The 19,764-nt window shown below is 39.9% G+C and overlaps 1 protein-coding gene across 8 annotated transcripts; it reads right to left on the reverse strand.

Annotated features, from left to right (window-relative positions):
• Positions 1–513: 513 nt before the first annotated feature.
• On the reverse strand, positions 514–19,751 carry ADIPOR1 (adiponectin receptor 1). Of its 8 annotated transcripts, none has more exons than XM_074308838.1 (10): positions 18,030–18,079; positions 17,057–17,165; positions 11,183–11,256; positions 8,720–8,954; positions 7,508–7,624; positions 6,856–7,027; positions 5,750–5,936; positions 4,587–4,774; positions 1,589–1,782; positions 514–1,428 (listed from the first exon to the last, which is right to left on the reverse strand). In XM_074308838.1, exons 4-10 carry the CDS (start codon positions 8,858–8,860, stop codon positions 1,300–1,302), a joined length of 1,128 nt encoding a protein of 375 aa, XP_074164939.1. In that variant the 5' UTR covers positions 8,861–8,954; positions 11,183–11,256; positions 17,057–17,165; positions 18,030–18,079; the 3' UTR covers positions 514–1,299. The 8 variants fall into 8 exon arrangements, with proteins under 8 accessions (XP_074164939.1, XP_074164940.1, XP_074164937.1 ...); XM_074308839.1 differs by having other exon boundaries at positions 17,726–18,037; XM_074308836.1 differs by lacking the exons at positions 17,057–17,165; positions 18,030–18,079 and adding an exon at positions 19,395–19,558.
• Between the last annotated feature and the right edge of the window lie 13 nt (positions 19,752–19,764).

Below are 19,764 nucleotides of genomic sequence, written 5' to 3' on the forward strand. Positions count from 1 at the left end.
AGGGTCAGAACACTTTGGGTCTAGTCTTAACTCATGATCTCAGTTTCCTTGGTTTTCAAATTTTGTATCTGATAAAAAGTCTTTACATTTTAAAATAAAGTTTTATTGTATTTAAAATGTAAAAAGCACACTTAGCTCATCAGGCAGTCTCTGAGTGGGCTGATTCTGGACTAGACTGTTGTTTTTTTGTTTGTTTGTTTTTTGAGGCTGGGGTTAAGTGAGTGACTTGCCTAAGGATACACAGCTAAGAAGTGTTAAGTGTCTGAGACCAGATTTGAACTCGGATCCTCCTGAATTCAAGGCTGGTGCTCTATCCACTGCGCCACCTAGCTGCCCCTTGGACTAGACTGTTAAAAAAATTCCTTCAGATAAAACAGTTAATGATTTCTGTCATCTGAAAATAATGGCTGGTTTCCCAGCAACACTAATCTATAAGCCTTGAAACACCTTCAGCTACTTTTTTATCATTTAGTCAACAAATGTTGGTTTAGCTTTTCAAAAAAGCACAGGAAGGCATGGAATGACCTCTTTATTAGACAACCCTAGGCAATTTCAACAGCCCTAAACTCCCCCTAAAATACCATAAGTCCTCTTTATATGATCATAGTCTTTGCACTGAATACACAGCAATGATAACAGGGCTCCCTTTTAAAGCTTAGTATTAAATATTAAATATTTTCTTTCACTTTAATTTTACATTACTCTGCTGGGGGGATAATGGTGGTGGGTAAGGGAATTAAAACAAGTTAGATGAAGCCTGACACACTTCCATGATTATTCAGCTTGGTAAAAGTGGGTGGCTTTGTTCCTACAATATATGATGTAGATCCAGGCCCTGGAAAGTTGGGACCAAGTTATGGTTGTTTTCAAAAGTGTGCTATGAAAAAAGTGGACAGCTCTAAGCCAGGTTACAAAGTAGGAATGAGGGGCAATTTCTTCCAGAAACAGAATTTCTGAAGAGACCCAGTTCTTTAGTTATTTCCAAAATTACTGGAGAAAGGAAGGTATAAGGGAATTTCAACATGAGTTTCAAAACACTGTTCATGTGAGGCGACTGGTTGCTGTTCTGAGAAGGGAGAGGAATGACAGGACAGGTCACTCCTTCCAGTCCTAGCTATGGAAATTGAGAGTTGACACAGTCCATTGAGTGACAGAATGGGCTGAGGCTCAGTTGGTATGGAATTTACTAAGAGGTTTCTTCCAGAAACAGACAACTCAAGTCTTCCTTTCGCTTCAGCAAAGAAATAGTTTTTAAAAAGCACTTGGGAAGCTCCTCCTCTATCCCTGTAGTGAGTAAACTCAGAGAAGGGAGTCATCAGTGCAGCCGCCTTCAAGGCCATAACGGAATTCCTGAAGGTTGGAGACGCCATAAAAGTGGACAAAGGCTGCAGCCACCACCAGGACGTGGAAAATCTGATGTGACTGGAACTGCAAAAAGCAAAGAAAGGCTTTTAGGTTAAAGGCTCAGACGATTTAGATGTAAATGTTTTTGATGAAAAGATGAATTACCTTCTTTATCACTTAAAGCCCTTTACTTAGCTTTGAAAGCAATAACTTCCTATCAATAATTAGAGGAATCAGTCCTTACCCATATGTCAAATTTGCCAGGAAAGAAGCGCTCAGGGATGCGGGCAGCATACAGCCCAGCTCCAGTGATATACATCACAGCCATGAGGAAGAACCAGCCCATCTGGCCCACTGTTGTGGCCTTAACAAAGCCTTCTGCAATAGTGAAGTGCATTGTGGGCACAACCCCACTCAAACCAAGTCCCAGGAACACTCCTGAAGGAAGAAGAAAAAAGAAAAGAAATGCTGGGTCACATTACTAATATAATATCTATTTAGGTACAAGGACTTTCACTTGGTACCTTACAGTGGAAATCTATAAATGTCCAAAAATTTGCTACATATCACATACAAACGCACATACAATGTAAAGAGAAAAAGAAAAAAGAAAATTATTCAAAGTAAACCTGCTGCCTGTGGCAAATCTACATACCCTTTTAAATTTTTTGTTACATTATAAGTTAAAAGAGAAGGCCACTATGTAATACAGATCTATAAATATATGTAAAAACAGGTTACACATATTTCTATTTGTCAGTTCTTTCTCTGGAAGTGGGTAGGTAGAAATAACTTGGTCATTTACAATTATTATCTGAAGTGTTGCTGTCTACATCATTCTCTTGAGTTTGCTCATTTTTACTTTGCATTTCATGCAAGACTTTTCAGTTTTTTTAGAAACCGTCTTGCTCAATCTTTCTAAAAGAATTTCATCACAATCACAATCACATACAACTTATTTAATTATTCCCCCACCAAAAGGCATTCCTCAATTTCCAATTCTTTGCTGTTGTTCTATTTTATATATTTATACAAATTATAACTATTTAGAGCTACTATAACTATTTTAGAACATCTAAATTCTTCCCTAGCAATTCCCACCCACCTTGGGAAACAGACCTAATGGTGGTATTTCTGGATCAAAGGGTATATAGTTTTATAACTTCTTGAACATAATTCCAGATTCCTCTCCAAAATGGTTAGATCAATTCATAGTTCCACCAATTGTATAGTGTTCTAATTTTTCCACATCCCCTCCAACATTTGTCATTTTCCTCTTCTATTATTTTAGCCAATCTGTTGTTTAACTTACCATTTTTTAATCAATGATTTAGAACACTTTTTCATATGATAATACAGTTTTTCTTTATCAAAAAACTACCGGTTCACATCTTTTGACCATTTATCAATTGGAGAATGTCTCATATTCTTATAAATTTGAAAAAGTTCTTTACAATTAAGATATGAAATCTTTATCTGAAAAACCACATATCAAATTTCTGCTTTCCTTCTAATCTTGGCTACATTGGTTTTATTGTACAAAACGATTTTTAATGTAATAAAAATTTCACATTTTATATCTCTCACAGTAGCCTCTGTTATTCAAGGAATTCCAAGGATACATATTCTTTACCTTCCTGGGAAGAAGTATTTTTGTCTCCTCTCTGACTGTTCTATTCAAAAACCCAGGGATGCAACTATTAGGTATCTTAAAAGCCATTCTTCAGTTGTTAAATATAGGACATACTTTTCCTGGGTTTGGTCTAGTAGGAGGTCATTTGGCTGCCAAATTCAGGACAGAAAAAGATTGTATTTGGTTTTCACTTACTCCAGGAAAAAAAAGAAAATTAATGCAGAGAAATTATTTAAGAAGCCTAATCATACAATAGGTTGATGATAATTGCTAGTTTAATTTCTGGGAATAATAAGACACAAAGATATTTAGCTGTGGAGCTCCCACTTTCAATTACCAATGTTTTTGCTGGCAAGCCTTTCTGTTCATGGAATCCAGATTATAACCAAGCTTTCTAACATGCTATAACTAGGCTCTAAGTTCATTAATTTTAACCTTTTAATCTTCTGAGATGATTTTTTCCTTACTATTTTAAATCATCTGAGCATCTCCCATGCTGGGTGGTGCAGTGGAAAAAGCCCCGAGTCTAGAGGCAGGAAGACCTATGTCCAAAACTGGCCTCAGACATTTATTAAAGGGTGTCACTCTGGGCAAGTCATTTCACCTGTTTACCTTAATTCACTGGAGAAGAAAAGGCAAACTATGGACAGTATGACCTGTTGAGTCAAAAACAGTTAGACATTCTTCATAGATCTGATTTTTCTTGTGCAGCAAGATAACTGTATAAATATATATACATATATTGTATTTAATATATGCTTTAATGTATTTAACATGTATTAGGCTACTTGCCATCTAGAGGAGGAGGTAGGGAGGAGGGGAAAAGTTGGAACAGAAGGTTTTGCAAGGGTCAATGTTGCAAAATTACCCATGCATATGTCTTGCAAATAAAAAGCTATTAAAAAGAGAGAGAGAGAGAGAGAGAGAGAGAGAGAGAGAGTTGGACACAATTGAACAAATAAAAACAAGTCAGAAAGACAATAAAAATGGGGAGGAAGAGGAATGTCTTTTTTGCCATGTGACCTGTTCTATTTTCTCTCTGTTTCCAGATTTCCACTCTATCCTTTGGACTGTTTCTGGCCTCATGACTTTCCCAATTCTTAACAATCTATAATTCTAATCTATGACAATCTATAAAATTCTAAAAGATACAGTTCTTCTATCTTGGACAGAAGTTTTTCTATGAAAAACTCCCTGAACTCAACACTTATTTTCTTTACCTTGAGTGGTCACTGGTCTGTTATCAAATTGCAAACTTTGCCTTGAAAATTCATTTTAATTTAGAAGGTCTAAAACAGTGGTCCTCAAACTTTTTAAATAGGGGGCAGTTCACTGTCCCTCAGACTGTTGGAGAGCCGGATTATAGTAAAAAAAAAAAACTCACACTCTGTCTCCGCCCCTCAGCCCATTTGTCATAACCCGGTGGGCCGCATCTGGCCTGTGGGCCGTAGTTTGAAAACTCCTGGTCTAAAAGTACATCCAGAGTTCTTCTGGGTTTCCTGAGTCCAAGAGAGGAAGAGCCCCCCTCAAACTGAAGCTAACTAAAGTTCCAAATGACTCCCTAGGCCAACTATTCACCCTCCTTGGTTTACAACATATGTGGCCTTACCTGCTCTTGTTTGCCGGTGTTTGGGTGTGGCAAAACGGTCCCACTGGGCCACAATGATGGCCGAGATGCCCAGGACACAGACAATGGAGAGGTAGATGAGCCGTGGCTGTGGAGAGCAGTAGAAGGAATAATAGAGCCAGGGGACAAAGCTCCCCATGATCAGTAGAGCAATCCCTGAATAGTCCAATCTAAAAACAAGTCAGAAAGATGAGGTAAATCAAAAGAAAAACAAGGGAGTGTCTTATTTGCCATCTGACTTATATTTCCTATTTTCCAGATTTCCTTTATAGCCTTAACCTTTTGGACTGATTCCATCCCTTTTCTAATCTTATATAATCTACCCCTGTCCTCTAAAATTTGAAAAGATATGTTTCTTTCTACCTCTGACTGAAAAGGATCTAGACTCTAAAACTTAGTTTTTAACTACTTTCCTTGTCCATCTTAAGGCTGCTTCAAACATATGGGTGCTGCCAAAACCCAGCCAGATCTCAGTACATTTTTACCAGCTCTTTGAAAACAACTCCTAACTTCTTTAGCCCTAAAAATAAGATTTTTAAAAATCATATTTGAGAATTAGAATATTTTAGTGAACTGACAGACATATATGGGCCTTCTAGAAATGCATGGGCAGCAGAGATAAACTTTGAAGGATCAGTAACACAGAAATTACCACACCCCTGCTCAAGGATCGGGTCAATAAAAATTAAAGTTATCACTGGGTACAAGGTGTCAAGGTGTAGACGAGTTGCCTGAGTGATAGATGACACCTTCAAACTTTGCAGATAGAAAGCTCTATCTATTGACAGGACTACCGTAAATTTTTGTGAAGATCTAGAGAAAAAGGTGTTATTAACCTGTAACCCTTAGCAAATCTTTTTTTTTTTTTTTTTTTCCCCTTGAGGTTGGGGTTAAGTGACTTGTCCAGAGTCACACAGCTAGGAAGTGTCACATGTCTGAGACCAGATCTGAACTCGGATCTTCCTGAATTCAAGGCTGGTGCTCTATCCACTGAGCCACCTAGCTGCCCCACCCCCACCCCCTTAGCAAATATTGCTAGCAGCAAGGAAGAATATGTAATGCTCAGAAAGCAGGCAGTTGGTGCTGCCTCTCAGTGAAGAGAGAAGTTCAAGGGTCCTTTTTCTAATGATGGATTTTTAACTCACTTGGAAAATGTCCGAGAGACTTTTTCTGAATGACAATAGACGGTGTGAAAGAGCCAGGAGAAGCTGAGGCAGAGCACAGCACCCAGAAAAAACATCCCAAACACCACTTTTTCCTGTAGAGGGGCCATGAAGTACATATTTGGTCTGAGCATGGTCAAAATTCCCAAAAAGAGAAACAGCACAAAACCTGTGGGAAGAATAGTCAATAAATAAAAGCATGTGTTTCACTGGTATGAAGAATGGTCTGCCATTTAACTTTAAAAAGAAAAGGTTTACAAAAAAGTGATTAAGAAACTAGCCAGGGGAATCTGCCAATTAAATTGTCAGGGAAGAATTCTATTAATATGATATTAAAAAAAGGCACTATTTCAAATGAGCAACTTTGCTTAAACTTTTGTTTTAAAACACAGAGATAAAGGATTAGAAGAAATATTATACACTTCAATGTTTTGTATTTTCAAAAGACCATCCATTTCTCACTCCTAGACTATAAAATGCTGAGGGGTCAATCAATCAGGAACATCTAAAGTCAAATCCTTAATTTGGTCTCCCAATAGGAAACAGGCCTCCTATTTAATTTCACTTTCAGGTTCCCCACACTCTTGACATTTGAGTCCAGGAAGAGTGAGGCAGTGGAATGAGCACTAGGAATAAGAATCAGACCCTACTCTGTCTCTGCAGTCTGGACAAGTCTATGGCACTTTCTGGGTCTCAGCTTTCTTATCTTCCTATCACTGTTAAAGGCATTACCATCCTTTTCATCCATACTCAAAACCTAGGTGTCATCCCTGACCCCTTCCACCTCCCATACCTTATTGTCAAAGCCTGTCAATTCTACTTTTACAATCTCTTTATTGTGCCCACTTGCTCTTCTATCCTGATACCCCTCATCACTGGTACCTGGACTACTGAAATACTCTTTTGATTGGACTCTGTCTCAAGCCTCTCCCAGGTTCATCTTCTACTCAGCTATCAAAGTGATCTTCTAGGGACAGGCCTGATCATGTGACTCCCTTCCCCTCTAATTCAATAAACTCCAATGTCTCTCCCCACTACCTCCACGATCAAAACGGTCATACTCTGCACTCTTGGATTCTACCACTTACCAAGCAGATGGGTCCAAATATTGCCAGTCTCAGTGTGGATACGGAAGATGCTCTTAAAACAGGCACGGAAAGAAGGCATGGGGGGTCTGTGACCATGGAGAAGGTAGTCATTGTCCTTTAGCCAGTCAGGGAGCACATCATATGGGATGACCCGCCAGCGGCCTTCCCATACCTGAAATAGACATCATACTTCTAGATAAGATTGATGCCTTTCTGTGGGCAGGAATCAAAGCAAAGCCTGAATGAAGCTGGCAAAGTCTTGATGCCCATTTCTGTCAAATGTATTTAAAAATAAATTTTCTCTTTCTGAATTTTCATGCTTTGTCACACACTAATCTAAATATGCTTCAACAGGCTCTTAGTGGAAATGATCTATGTTTTTTCAAAGTATTCTTTGCACCAGCACAGGAAGCAGCAAACCTTGGTGACTGACCAGTCAGGCTTGTCCCTGAGTTACTTCCATTATTTAAAAAGGAAAAAAAGTAAAAAAAAAAAAAAAAAAAAAAAAAAGCAACATCCTCTTGGCCCCAATAACACTTACAGAACAATTCTGATCCATCACATGCTTGGAATTGGGGTCACTTCTTAAGTCTCCCCACCCCCATCTTATGGGTTATTCCCCAACTTCAGGACAACCAACCACAGTCAGCACCTTATATACAAACTCCTCCATCTTCTCCATGGCATGGTGGGCTTGTAGGGGCAATGTCAGTACCCGAACCTCTTCCTCTTCTTCTTGAGGTACAGGGCATGTTTGCTCTTCTTCAACCTGCAGTAAGAGAAATTCAAGAGTTTATCTGTCAAACACTTTTGTAGAGTTATTTTAAAAACAAAATATCCATGGTTTATAACATATTACTATGGACATTGCTTGATGAATCTAGTTTGCAACTAGTATATTACACAGTACCAGATGCTCAAATCTCAGCACACCCCCACTACACAGGGTCACATGACCTCTTCCCCAAAAGCCTAATTCCTACTGGGCTTAAGGTACTTATTAAAAAGAAAACTGAAGACTCTATTGAGATGGAGCTTACCCACAGCTTGTCCTTTGAGGCACTAGGGAATTGGGGCAGCTCTTTCTATCCTAATCTTGGATAATTCCTTCTACTTTTTAGAGCAGAGATTCACAGATAGATTTCAGGGGGTTTGTGAACTTGGATAGGGGGAAAAAATGGCACCTTTATTTCAATATAATTGGTTTCTTTTGTAATTTATGCTACACAATTAAAACCAGTAATTTGAGATGGGTTCAGCATACCAATGTCTTAGAAGCTTGACTGCCCTCTTACCAAAAGGTTCTCCACTCTTCTCAAATGCAGTATTCCAAGTCACTCAAATCCAAGATCTCAACCCAAAATGTTTTTAAAAGACCTTCCTTCCTTTGAAGAGCTAAGCTTTATAAGCAATTCTGCGGATACAGACTCAAGTCCATCCCAGATTTTTGGTTCTGGAAGCATCTTATTTTGAAATGGCAGAGACAGAAGCAATCAATCAGATGGAACCTAATCTTTGTAGAAATCCTGTCTCAAATGCAGTGTCTGAAGCACATCACCAGAATAGGCTGCACAACTGGAAGCAGCTTGGATTTCAAATGCTTTAAACCCAGGCAAACAAACAGAAGAACACCCAGACACCAAAGAGGACCACACCTTTCCTTTTAGGTGCTTTGAGGCTCCCCCAACTTGAGACACTTTTCTCCCAGGTTTTCTTAAATGAGGTAAGGCTTCTCCAGTTATTCAGAGCTATTTTCTGTTTGATTTCTCCCCTTAGAATAAAGTTGCAAACTCTTAAGAGTGGGAATCTGACAGAGTTCTTCAAAACAACGTTCAAAACAAAAAAGTACATAAAAATTACTTACTTTGGTGGAATTGGGGGTCATTCGTTTACCCTTCTCTATCAGTAGAGGTCCTAGCTCAGCGAGCTCCATTGTGTCTGCTTCTCGGCTACTGGCCGGTGCCCCATTGCCCTGCCCCACCACAGATCCTTTGCAGGAAGACATCTGGTTGGCACCCCCACAACCAGCCGCTTCAGTATGATTGAAAGTTGAAGCTTCCCAGTCCTAAGGGGAAGAGACCTCCCTTTGATGGTAGACCCTAAGAATAAGGACACAAAATAACAGGAGGTATTAACAATTTATGTTTCTTGCACTGTCATTCGGGTAGTCTAATGTGGAATAGAAGGCATCGGTATAGACAGCTTCCTGAAGGCCAGTCCCCTTCAAAACCAGCATAAGGGTGGAGATTAGATTAGAACTAGGTAGATAGGCTAAGAGTCATTAGCCTTAACTGAATTCTATTTTAAGTCCTCCTCAGTAATTTTATCCTTTATCAGAGCTCCACTAATCCAGGGAGAGGACTGATAACCTAACATCTATATGTTGCCCAAATATTACAACTTAGTTTCATTAGAGAGACTGGATTTTGAGAATAAGGAAGAAAAAGTTGAAGTCAAAATAATCCAAGCTAAGGATAGGAATTAAACAAATGTATTCAACTTTGTTTTATGTGTAAAGAAGCAGCCACACCTGTTTTCCATATAAAAAGTCCATTTTCTTTCTTTCTTTCTTCTTCTTCTTTTTTTTTTTTTTTTTTTGGTGGCTGTCAGCCCAGAATAATTTATCTCCCAATCTCCCAGACAGATCTAGGAAGTTGGCCATTTCAGGATTACAATTTAGATTTGGCAATCACAAAAACAAGTGATCCTGAATAACAATCACCCTTCCGCCCACTCCCACCCCTATAAACAAGCAAAAATTTTATTGCAAGCAGGAAGCTGAAGTTAAGTGGGCATCATCCTAACTCTCTGACACGCACAGTGGCCCAACCAGCTTTTCAAAAGCTTCTTTTGACCACTTCCTAAACATACTTTTAGCCTGAATCTATTCAGACTACTTTGAACATCAATTAGAACAAACATAGAAATACTTTTTAAAACCCAGGTAATCTAAACCTTACTTTTTCCCCCAGGAAAAATCCCACACTAGCTTCAAAATTCCCTGGCTTACAAAAAAATCAAAAGGTCTTAATTCCTGTGTAAATGAATATGCAAACTGGCCATGAAAATGGAAAGAAAGTGCCCTTTTTTTTTTTTTAAACTACATGAAACACTGAGCTCCAAACTAATTACAAATTAATATTAATTATTTGGAATGATGCTAAATTTAGGCAAGGATAAAATTCTACTTTTAAAGCAGGGATACTACACAGAACACCCATACACTGCTTGAAATAAGCAATCTAAACCTTAAAAAGCTACTGTTTCATCATACTTTATAAAAAAGAATTACCAGTTTACATAAAGAAGAATCTTTTCAGAATTGATAGTTAATTCTTTGCTCAACTGAATTTAAAAATAAAATGTGCAAAACTAGAAACACAAGAAGAGAGGAACTCTGGGAGAATAGAAAATAGGAGGTTCCTGAAAACCTCCTAAATACTAGCAATGTTAGGAGGAAATATTGGGAAATCTCTTTCTTGGTAGCAACCCCTAACAAAATGGAAACTTCCTCAAACTAAAATACTAAAGAAAAAGACCCACATATTTAAAACAAAACAAAAAACCACGGACACCAAAACAATAAAAATGAGTTCCAGGCATCTCAAGATTCAGGAAAAGTCTCAAGATCAGCCTATAACACCAGCAGCCTCAACAACAGGCTAAAATCTATTCTTGCTTTCTAGGATTGTGATAGTATGTTCTCAGCAAGTCACCTCCCCTCTTTCCTGACTATCACAGAAAGTATACTTCAAATCATGCAACAAGTAGAATAATTCTACTCCCCCCACCATCAATCAGCAAAGGCCAGGGTGCCTCTGGGGGATCTAAGGAAAGAAGTATAGCTCCTGTTCTGCCAATTAGTCAATAGTATGGACAAGTCATTTAACTCCTGAGTCTAGGATCTCAATTTAGAGAGGCTAAGAGATCATAAAGTTCCTTTTATAAATGAGGAAACCGAACCCCAGAGAGGTTAAATGACTTGCCAAAGTCACACAGAAGCAAAGCTGGGTTTGAACCCAAGCCCTCTGATTCCAAGCTGATGCTTTTCCAAGCACATCAAAGCTTCCTCTACAATGCTTAGCTGCTTCCTGGGTATAATGAGGATAAGAACTCTACTTCCAGTAAGTAGGTCTTCTGTGAGTATAAAGGACGAGTCCAAAAGCCTTAGTGCAATTTTAAGCTTTTGGAATGCCCAGGATAAATGTTTTTATCTCTACTCTTACCCAGTCCTCACATTTACTAACATATTTAATTTCTGCAGACTACAAAGACTTATGAGATATTCTCATAAACCATCCAATAATTGACAAGATAAGGCACATACCTACAATAAAAGGCAGTAATGTGGGAGAACCACTTTCAGCACACGTAGTCCTGCTTTGGTGCAGTATAACTTCACTAGATAGAGGGAGAAAGCAAAATACAGGTACAACTTTTAAGGCGAGTAGAGCTCACAAGTGAATAGAAGAAAGTCTAGTTTTGGTAATAGTGCTCATTACTTTCTTTGGATCTGATTAATTCTTCCTAGTCATCCCTGACTAGCTCGTTATCTTAATTCATCACACTGGCTGTTCTAGGCCCCCAGTTTGCTCACTCTTCTCTCCTCTCTTATTTTCTCTTTGCTTGGTTTCCAGATCTTTTTTCTCTGGGCATTCAGCTCTCTTCTCCCCAGCAGAGCTGGGCCCTGTGGTTTGGTAAATCCTCATGAAGAAATATCCTCGGTTTTACAACCATTAGCAACAAGGAAAGTCATTAACATAGCAGATGTCGCCACACATACAAGTATATGCAATGGACGGTATTTCATCCCTGATTTCAAAATCCAGAGTCCAGCTTGACAGGGAGGGAAGACAACTGGAGATCTAACAGGATAAAGGAAGACCCTAACATTGCACAACTCCACTCCAGAGGAGTGGGCTACTCATTTTAAGTAAGACTTTAAAAAGAAACAATGAGACCCAAGACAAAAACTATACCTAGGTATAGTTTTCCCTTACTTTCTTTAGGTTTTCTATGACATAGAGGAAAGCTCCCCCAAAGCTGCTTCTGCACCTCGTTTTAAAAATGCAATTGATCTAAATTCAGTGTCTTGATGCAGCTACTACATTTTTTATAGGATTTCAAGTTCAAGCTTCTTTAGTCAATAAGCATTCCAAATGGAGCATTCTAAATCTTAAGTAAAGTAGTTAAGAAGGCAAAAAGACTGCTTAGTTAAGTACATAAAAAACCTCTGCCAGACCAGAAATTATTAGCTTTCATTTAAAATTATTATTATTATGGTCATTTGCTTCAGTATATTGTGTATTTAATCTATTCCATCAATCCACCACTCTATTTCTTAATCAGTAACAGATTATTTTGATGATTACTGCTTTATAATACAATCTGAAATCTGGTATAGCTAGGCTACCTTCCTTCACATTTCCCCCCTCTCCCTCCCAACTGACTCTCCTGATACTGTGTCTTTTGTTTTTCCAGATGAATTTTGATTTTTTTCCCAGCTCTATAAAATAATTGTTGGTAGTTTTGTATAGCATTGAACTGTCATTTTTATATTGGCTCAGTCTATTCATAAGCAATTGATATTTTTCCAATTGTTTAGATATAACTTTATATGAAAAGTCTTTTGTAATTGTGTTCATATAGTTTCTGCATCTGTCTTGGCAAGAAAGACTCAAGTATTTATATTGTCTTCAGTTATTTTAAATGGAATTTCTCTTTCTATCTCTTGCTGCTGGACAGTGTTGGTAATATAAAAAAATGCTAATGATTTATGTAGGTTTATTTTATATTCCGCAACTTTGCTAAAATTAATTATTTTAACTACTTTTTTTAGCTCATTTTCTAGTATTCCCTCAGTCAGAGTTGGGGAAAGTCTATATAAGGTCCACAAAATCATTCATTTGTTAAGGCAAACCCAGGTGATGAGCTGAAAGTTAGATACAATACTCTACAATACTTTCCCACTGTTTGAGTTCTAGAAGTTGATCATTTTGGATGGCCCTCAAATAATATTATATCCAAATTGCCCTTGGTTTAAAAAACAAAAACAAAACAAAACAAACAAAAAAAAAAAAAAAAAAGAGAGCCCCACTCCTGTTCTTAAGTATATCATCTGCTAAAAGTGCTATCATTAACTTAGAGCTGGAAAGAACATCAAAGATCATTTATTTTTTTATCCCTCTCCCACAATTTTTTTTCCCCTGAGGCTGGGGTTAAGTGACTTGCCCAGGGTCACACAGCTAGGAAGTATTAAGTGTCTGAGACCACATTTGAACTCGGGTCCTCCTGAATTCAGGGCTGGTGCTCTATCCACTGCGCCACCTAGCTGCTCCTCTCCCACAATTTTACATATAAAGAAATTGAGGTTAGATCTCCAGGTTGACCTGGAGTCAAGGTAAGGTTCAAAAACTAAATCTGGGTTTTCTACTTTACTGTACCACACTGTCTAGTTCCCATAGACTAAAATGATACAGACTAAAAAGCAGCTCAGGAAAGATAGAAAGTTCTTTTGAATGAAACTCTAAAAACATAAAAAGAAACAATTCCAAGAAGGAACTGTGCTAAGCACTTTAACAAATATTATCTAATTTGATCAACAACTCGGAGAAGTAGGTGCTATTATCATCCTCATTTTACAGGAGGAAACTGAGGCAGAAAAGACTAAGTGACTTGCCCAAGGTCATAAAGTCAGAGTCTGAGACTGGATTCCCACTTAGATCCATCAAAAGTCTAGTTAGTGGGGGTTGGGAAGAAGGAGCAGGAAACCAGGGACCACAAAGGATAAATATATAAGCAAGGAACAATGCAGAGCCCTGATATAGCTCAGAATGAGCAAGGGATGGCTTAAAAATTAAGGGGAAAAAGGGTTATTTTTCCAAGCTGTGTTAGGGAATAGAGAAATATCAAACTGGATAAGGGGCAAGAGCTTTGGGTGCTAGGATGGTGATCACTGACAATAGAAAAAACAGCCAAACTGGCCAATCTGTATTTTGCTTTTGTCTCATTTGCCAAGGAGAATGACCTTTGGACTGTAAAGGACAGGACAAATAAATTGATAGAAATCAGAGGCAGTTCCCATCAAGCCCAAATAAATTAGAGCTTTAGATATTGAAAGAACTGGCAGGTGCCAGTTGAGCCACTTTGGTTGCAAGTGACAAGATTATGAAGAATGAAAAAGACTGGCAACAAGACTGGCAAAGAATAAATGAGTCCATTCTCAAAAAAGGGAAATAACCAGCATTCTTGGGCAGTTGAAAACAGAGGTATCTAACATGCCAGTCACATGGCAAAAACAAATAAAAATTCAATGACTTAAAAATGTGGTTTTTCTAAGTCAGTAGACTGCCCACAGGTATCCTTATGCATCATTTAGTAGACTCTATTCTAATTTTAAGTTTGACACCACTGGTTTTTAAAGCACTTTTACAAATATCATCTCATTTTATCTTTGTAATCCCAAGAGGGATATTTTACAAATGAGGGTAGTAAAGCAGACACAGGTCAAGTGAATCGTCCAGGATTATAAAACTAGTTAAGTATCTGGGGCAGGATCTGAAGACAAATCTTATCTCACCTAATTTTTTTCTAAGAAAAGAAGAAACTGAAAACTACAAACCAATAAGCTTGAATTCTCTTAGAAAGTCTAGATCTGAATACTAAATAATTAACACCTGGAAAAGTGATGATCAAAGAACTAGATCACACCAGATTTAGCTAATTTCCTTTTGTGACAAGATGACTAAACTGGTAGAACAGAAACATACTAGAGATATATTTCATCTATATCTTGGCAAAGCATATGAAAAATCCTCTAATGCTTTCTTACAGAAATAGTGGAATAATTTGAGTTAGAAGCAATATAATTAGAAAGGCTCAAAATGGTGGATTTAGGAATGGCTGAATAGTAAGAAGCAAAGTTTAATAATGGAGCAAGTCAAACAGAAGTAATATACAACTGTAGTTGCTGTTTCTGGGTAGCTAGAGACTGCTGGATTGCCTGTCTTCAGGAGTTCCAAGATACAGCAGGGCCAGAGCCAATCAGTGTCCTCTGCCTAGAATCAAGATGGCAAGCCTCTGGGGAGGAGAGGGCTACCAGGCTGGAAAAATAGGAGGCCAAAGTTCACATGCTACTAAGTAAAGGAGTCTGGTCCATGAATGGCTGCTTCACTTTCAAGCCTGGGCAAGAAAAAGGACAAGTCTCAAAAAAACCCTAAATATTAATGGCCTTATGTCTATTTGGAAGCTTTCTAATAGGGTGTTGTCTACCTGGTGTTCTGTGCTACTCTACATTTTTATCAATGACTTGGATAAAGGAATAGATTGCAACCTTAACAAATTTTCAGATGACACAAATATAGGATAGATAGTTAATATGTGGGATAATAGGTTTTGATAGGGTAGATCACTAGACTAAATCAAATAAGATGATATTTAATAAGGAAAAATATCAAGTCTTAAATCTGAGGGGGAAAAAATCTTTATAAGTGTGATAAGTACGATTACAGATGGCAGATTATTTGATGAAGATCTGAGAGCTTTGGTAGATTGTAGGCATAGTATGAACAAAACAGTATGTCAATATAGCTTAAAAAAAGGAAAGCAAAATATTGCGCTGCATTAAGGAATATTTTCCAGGAAGGGGGAATAGTCCTGTTGTGGCTGACTGATCAGACCACATCTGAAGTTTTGTATTTTAGGGAGATCAACCAGAGGAAAAGAGACTGGGGGTGGTGAAGAGGCATATAAGGATCAGCTAAAAGAACTGGGAAAGATGAGGCTGGAAAAGGGAACACTTCTAGAGGGGTCATAATAGAAGTGCTTAACAGAAGATCTGTCATTTGAACATAGATAAAACAAATCAGACCTGCTTCTGCTTAGCCTGGAAAGTACTGGCACCATGGGTAGTTGCAAAGAGGTAAAATCCAGGCTTAATGATGGGTTCAAAGTCTTGAACCATCAGAGTGTTCCATAGTGTATTCTGCCTTTGAGTACTGCCTCTCATTGGCAGTTTGAACAAAGGTAGATTGATTTTTGAGAAATGCTCTAGAAGGGATTCTCTTCTTGTCTCAATGGGCCTAGAGAGCATTTCAGCTGGAAAATTCGGTGACTTTAATATTCTTTCATGAAGGAATGGAAAAGAAATTTCACTTAAGGAAAAGCAAGTGAAGGAGTTATTTTCAGTAATTCCCAGATTCCAGGATTCATCTCTTACTTACTTGACTGTCAAGTGGCACTGACAAAACACAAATAACACTTTTTTGGGGGGTTGCTTTTTCCTAGTAATATAACCCAGAAGACTATGTTCTTTCATTCACCATAAGGCAAGTTTTCGATTGCCGCTTTTGATGAAAAAAATCTAAAGCGCATAGGAGATGAAAAGGCAAAGTCATTAGCATTAATATTTGGCTTTCCCACCAATCTTTGAATCCTGAAAGCATCATCTGTTGACTGGAGACTTGTTATAGCTAGTCTTAATTTCCTATTTACTGTCAAACCATCTGGTCAATATACTCAGTTATCTTGAACTAAGGCAACAACATTAAATGGCTAATATGCCAAGATTGTGTTAAATACAGTTTAAATACATACCATTCTATGAGTTTAAAGAAGCCCAACTTTAGACTTGAAAGGGGCTTTATAATCCATTTTAGTCCAATGAATTAATTTTAATTATGAAGAAACTGAGGCATTGAGAAATGACACCTTGTTTAAGATCTCATAGCTACCAAGGAGCAGAGGCAGGATTTAAACTCAGGTCACCAGACTCCACATCTGAATCCAGCTCTTTTATCAGTCTGCTACAGACTCTTCAAGAAATACATGAAGAATACACTTTGAATATGATAATGAGAAAAAGTTTCTTGTTTGGCAGGGCTGGTAAGAAGGGCTATCAGAGAAATAAAAAGTTAATGACCTTGCTGGGTCCCTGGGGAATCCTTGGAATTGATTTGATAAATCCTTGGGATCTGAAACTGATTCAAAAAGCCTCAAGGATCTGTGACTCAAGATACCTTCACATTTCCATCAATACAATAATAGTATCAAAGAATACAATGCCTACAACTTTAAAGATGATAGGTGCTAGAGGGTCTTTTGTGTCAATACAGCTGCCTAACGGGCTACTCAAATCTCCCAAATATGTGGTTTATGGTAACCAGCTAAATAATAGGATTACAGAAGTCCAAAGTGGTCTTACCTTGTAGGAGTCAGCAAGTAACTTTCTCCTACAAGAGGAGCAAAATACCAATTTATCGTGCCTGAAAGAAGCAGCAAATCAGATCTTCCATAAACAAATAGTTATGCTCCTAGATACCAGAGATAAAGAAAAATAAAATATAGTTCCTGCCCTTTAGGCATTTACAAACTTAGATGAGTGAAAAGACATCTACACTAATAACTATAAACAGAACAACAAAGAACCATATAACTTGTACAAATCGGTTAAGAGCTAAAAGATCTTAGAAGATTTAGATAATTTCCAGAGAGGACGATTAGGAAGGGCTTCATAGAAAGGGTAGAATCTGAGCTGAGCTTTGAAAGTTGTTTATAGGCTATTTGTAGAATATTGGTCTATAAATTAAGACGTTTTCACAAGATTTTTTTAGAGTTGAAAGAGATTTTATAGACTTTGCAAATGGAGAAATCAGAGGGATAAAATATTCTACGAAAGTGCTGGGAACGAGCAAGAAATGTTCTCAGGGGTTCTTGTGAAGGAGAGAGTACCCGAGGGCGGTGGGTGGATCACAATATAGTATTTTCACTTTTTCTGTTATTTGCTTGCATTTTGTTTTGGTTTTTTTGACCTGATTTTTCTGTGGAAATATGTATGGAAGAATTACATGTTTAAGTACATTGGATTACTTGCCGTCTGAGGGAAGGCGAAAAAATTGGAACACAAGGTTTTGTAAGGGAGAACAGAGGAAACTACGGATATGTTTTTAAAATAAAAAGTTTTACATTAAAAAAAAAAGAAATGTTCTCAGATATATCAAGTGGACCGTTGTGGTTGCACAAATTTTAGTGGGGCAGTAAGGCTTTCCAAAACTCCACGAAACAAGACCATGGAGGATCATGGTTATTAGACTAAAAAGTCCGTATTTCATGTTTGGAACAATAGAAAGTCTAAAGGATAGTGATACTAATTCCTGCTACATGTTGGAGTTAGTTACCTTAACCCATTGAAGGAAAATGGTCTCCTAGGCTGGAGGTAGAATACTTTGCAGTGCCTGGCAACCACAAAATTCTAGGAGTCACGGGGACTGGAGCTTCTCAATTCCGGTAAGCATCTTCCAGGCTTAAGATTCAACTCTATAGGAGTCTCCCCTTCAAATTGTTTCCAATAGAAACTCAAGCTCTAAAGACTAATTTCAATCAGCCCTATACTATTTGGGGGAATAGAAATGCTTTTCTCAATTCCTTTATGGGAGGAAGCCCGGGCAAAAACAATTCTTTTGATAGTTCTATAGTCAAAAACCCCATGGATGTGGCGCCGCAGTATAATTTTAGGACTGACAATTTTTTCAAAACCTCAAAAAAAAAAAAAAAAAAAAAAAACCAAACCCACAATACCCCAAAAGCCTCATCAGAGGAAATTTTACTTTTTACCCAGAGTTAAAGAAATGTACAAAGTCTGTCACTACCACTTCAACTCCACAGGCCTGTGCCCCGCGGCCCTGTCTCACTTTCCTAATGGCTCAGAATGACCAGGACCTGGGTTCTAGTCCGACTCCCTCGGACCCAGCACTCCTGTCCCCTCGCCCCCCACCGGTGTTTCCCAGCTTTGGGACCGCAGCAGCGGCACAGCGGGTCACTCCCAGACCCTGACACTGTCAGCAAGCACAGTCCGGACGTCAAAGCCAGCACTGAAGTTAGATGAACCTGGGTCGGGCCCCTAACCGCGGGGTGCCACGGACCCCGCGGGCAGCCCGACAGGGGCGTCCCTTCCACATAACGCTTTTAAATGCACAAGCGACTACACGGAGAGAAGTGACGCTAAAACATACACTGATTAAACCGCTCCAACAAGCCGGCCCCCCCAAGCTCGGCGGACGGAACAGCCTGCGGGGGAGCAGCTCCGTCACTTTCCCCGGTCCCAGGAGGCCAAACCCGCAGGGGGCACCGAGGGGCCCGGCGCAGTCATCCAGGCGTGTCCAAGAGCTGGGGGGGCGGGGAGCGAGCACTTCTAAGGTTTGAACCTGAACCTTCCCCTCGAAAGCGTGCCCATCGGAGCGGGACTCTGCTCGGCTCCTTCCGCCGCCGCCCCCGAGAATGACGCTCTCCCAACGAAGGGAGGTCCCGGCAGCCCGGCCCCGAGCGGGGCAGGCGACCCCCCGGAGCGCCCCAGCTTCGGCCCACGCACAGCTCGCGGCTTCGGTCGTTTCCCCCTCCCGTTCCTCGGCGCCGCTGCCCGATCCCCCGCCCCAACAGCGGGGACGCTCGGGGGCCGGGGGGGGAGGACCGAGGCGGCGGGGAGGGGCCGGAAATGTTTACCCACCGAGGTCCGGCGAGCCCGACACCCCAGCCCCGGCACTTACGGGTCGAGCTTCGGCGGTGGCAGCGCAGCGGCCGAGGGCTCTGACGGGGCCGCCTTCCCGGGCGCTACATCCCCGGCGCGGGCGGTGACGCCGGCCTCGGCCTCGGCCCCAGCGGCGGAGAAGCCTCCACCCCCCGGGGACGCGGAGGCGCCGGCCCCGGAAGGAGCGCGAGACGGCGCCGCGTCACCTCCGCCCGGCGGAGGCGAGAGAGAGGCAGAAGCGGCGGCGGCGGCGGCGGCGGCAGCGGGGAGGCTTCTGGAGCGCAGCTCCTCGCCCTCCCGGCCCCAGAGCCGCCTCCCCCTCCCCTGCCCAACTCTCCTCCCCTCCCCAACTCTCCTCCCCCCTCCCCTCCCCAACTCTCCTCCCCTCC

This window comes from Sminthopsis crassicaudata, chromosome 4 (genome assembly GCF_048593235.1).
Source record: "Sminthopsis crassicaudata isolate SCR6 chromosome 4, ASM4859323v1, whole genome shotgun sequence".
NCBI lineage: Eukaryota > Metazoa > Chordata > Mammalia > Dasyuromorphia > Dasyuridae > Sminthopsis > Sminthopsis crassicaudata.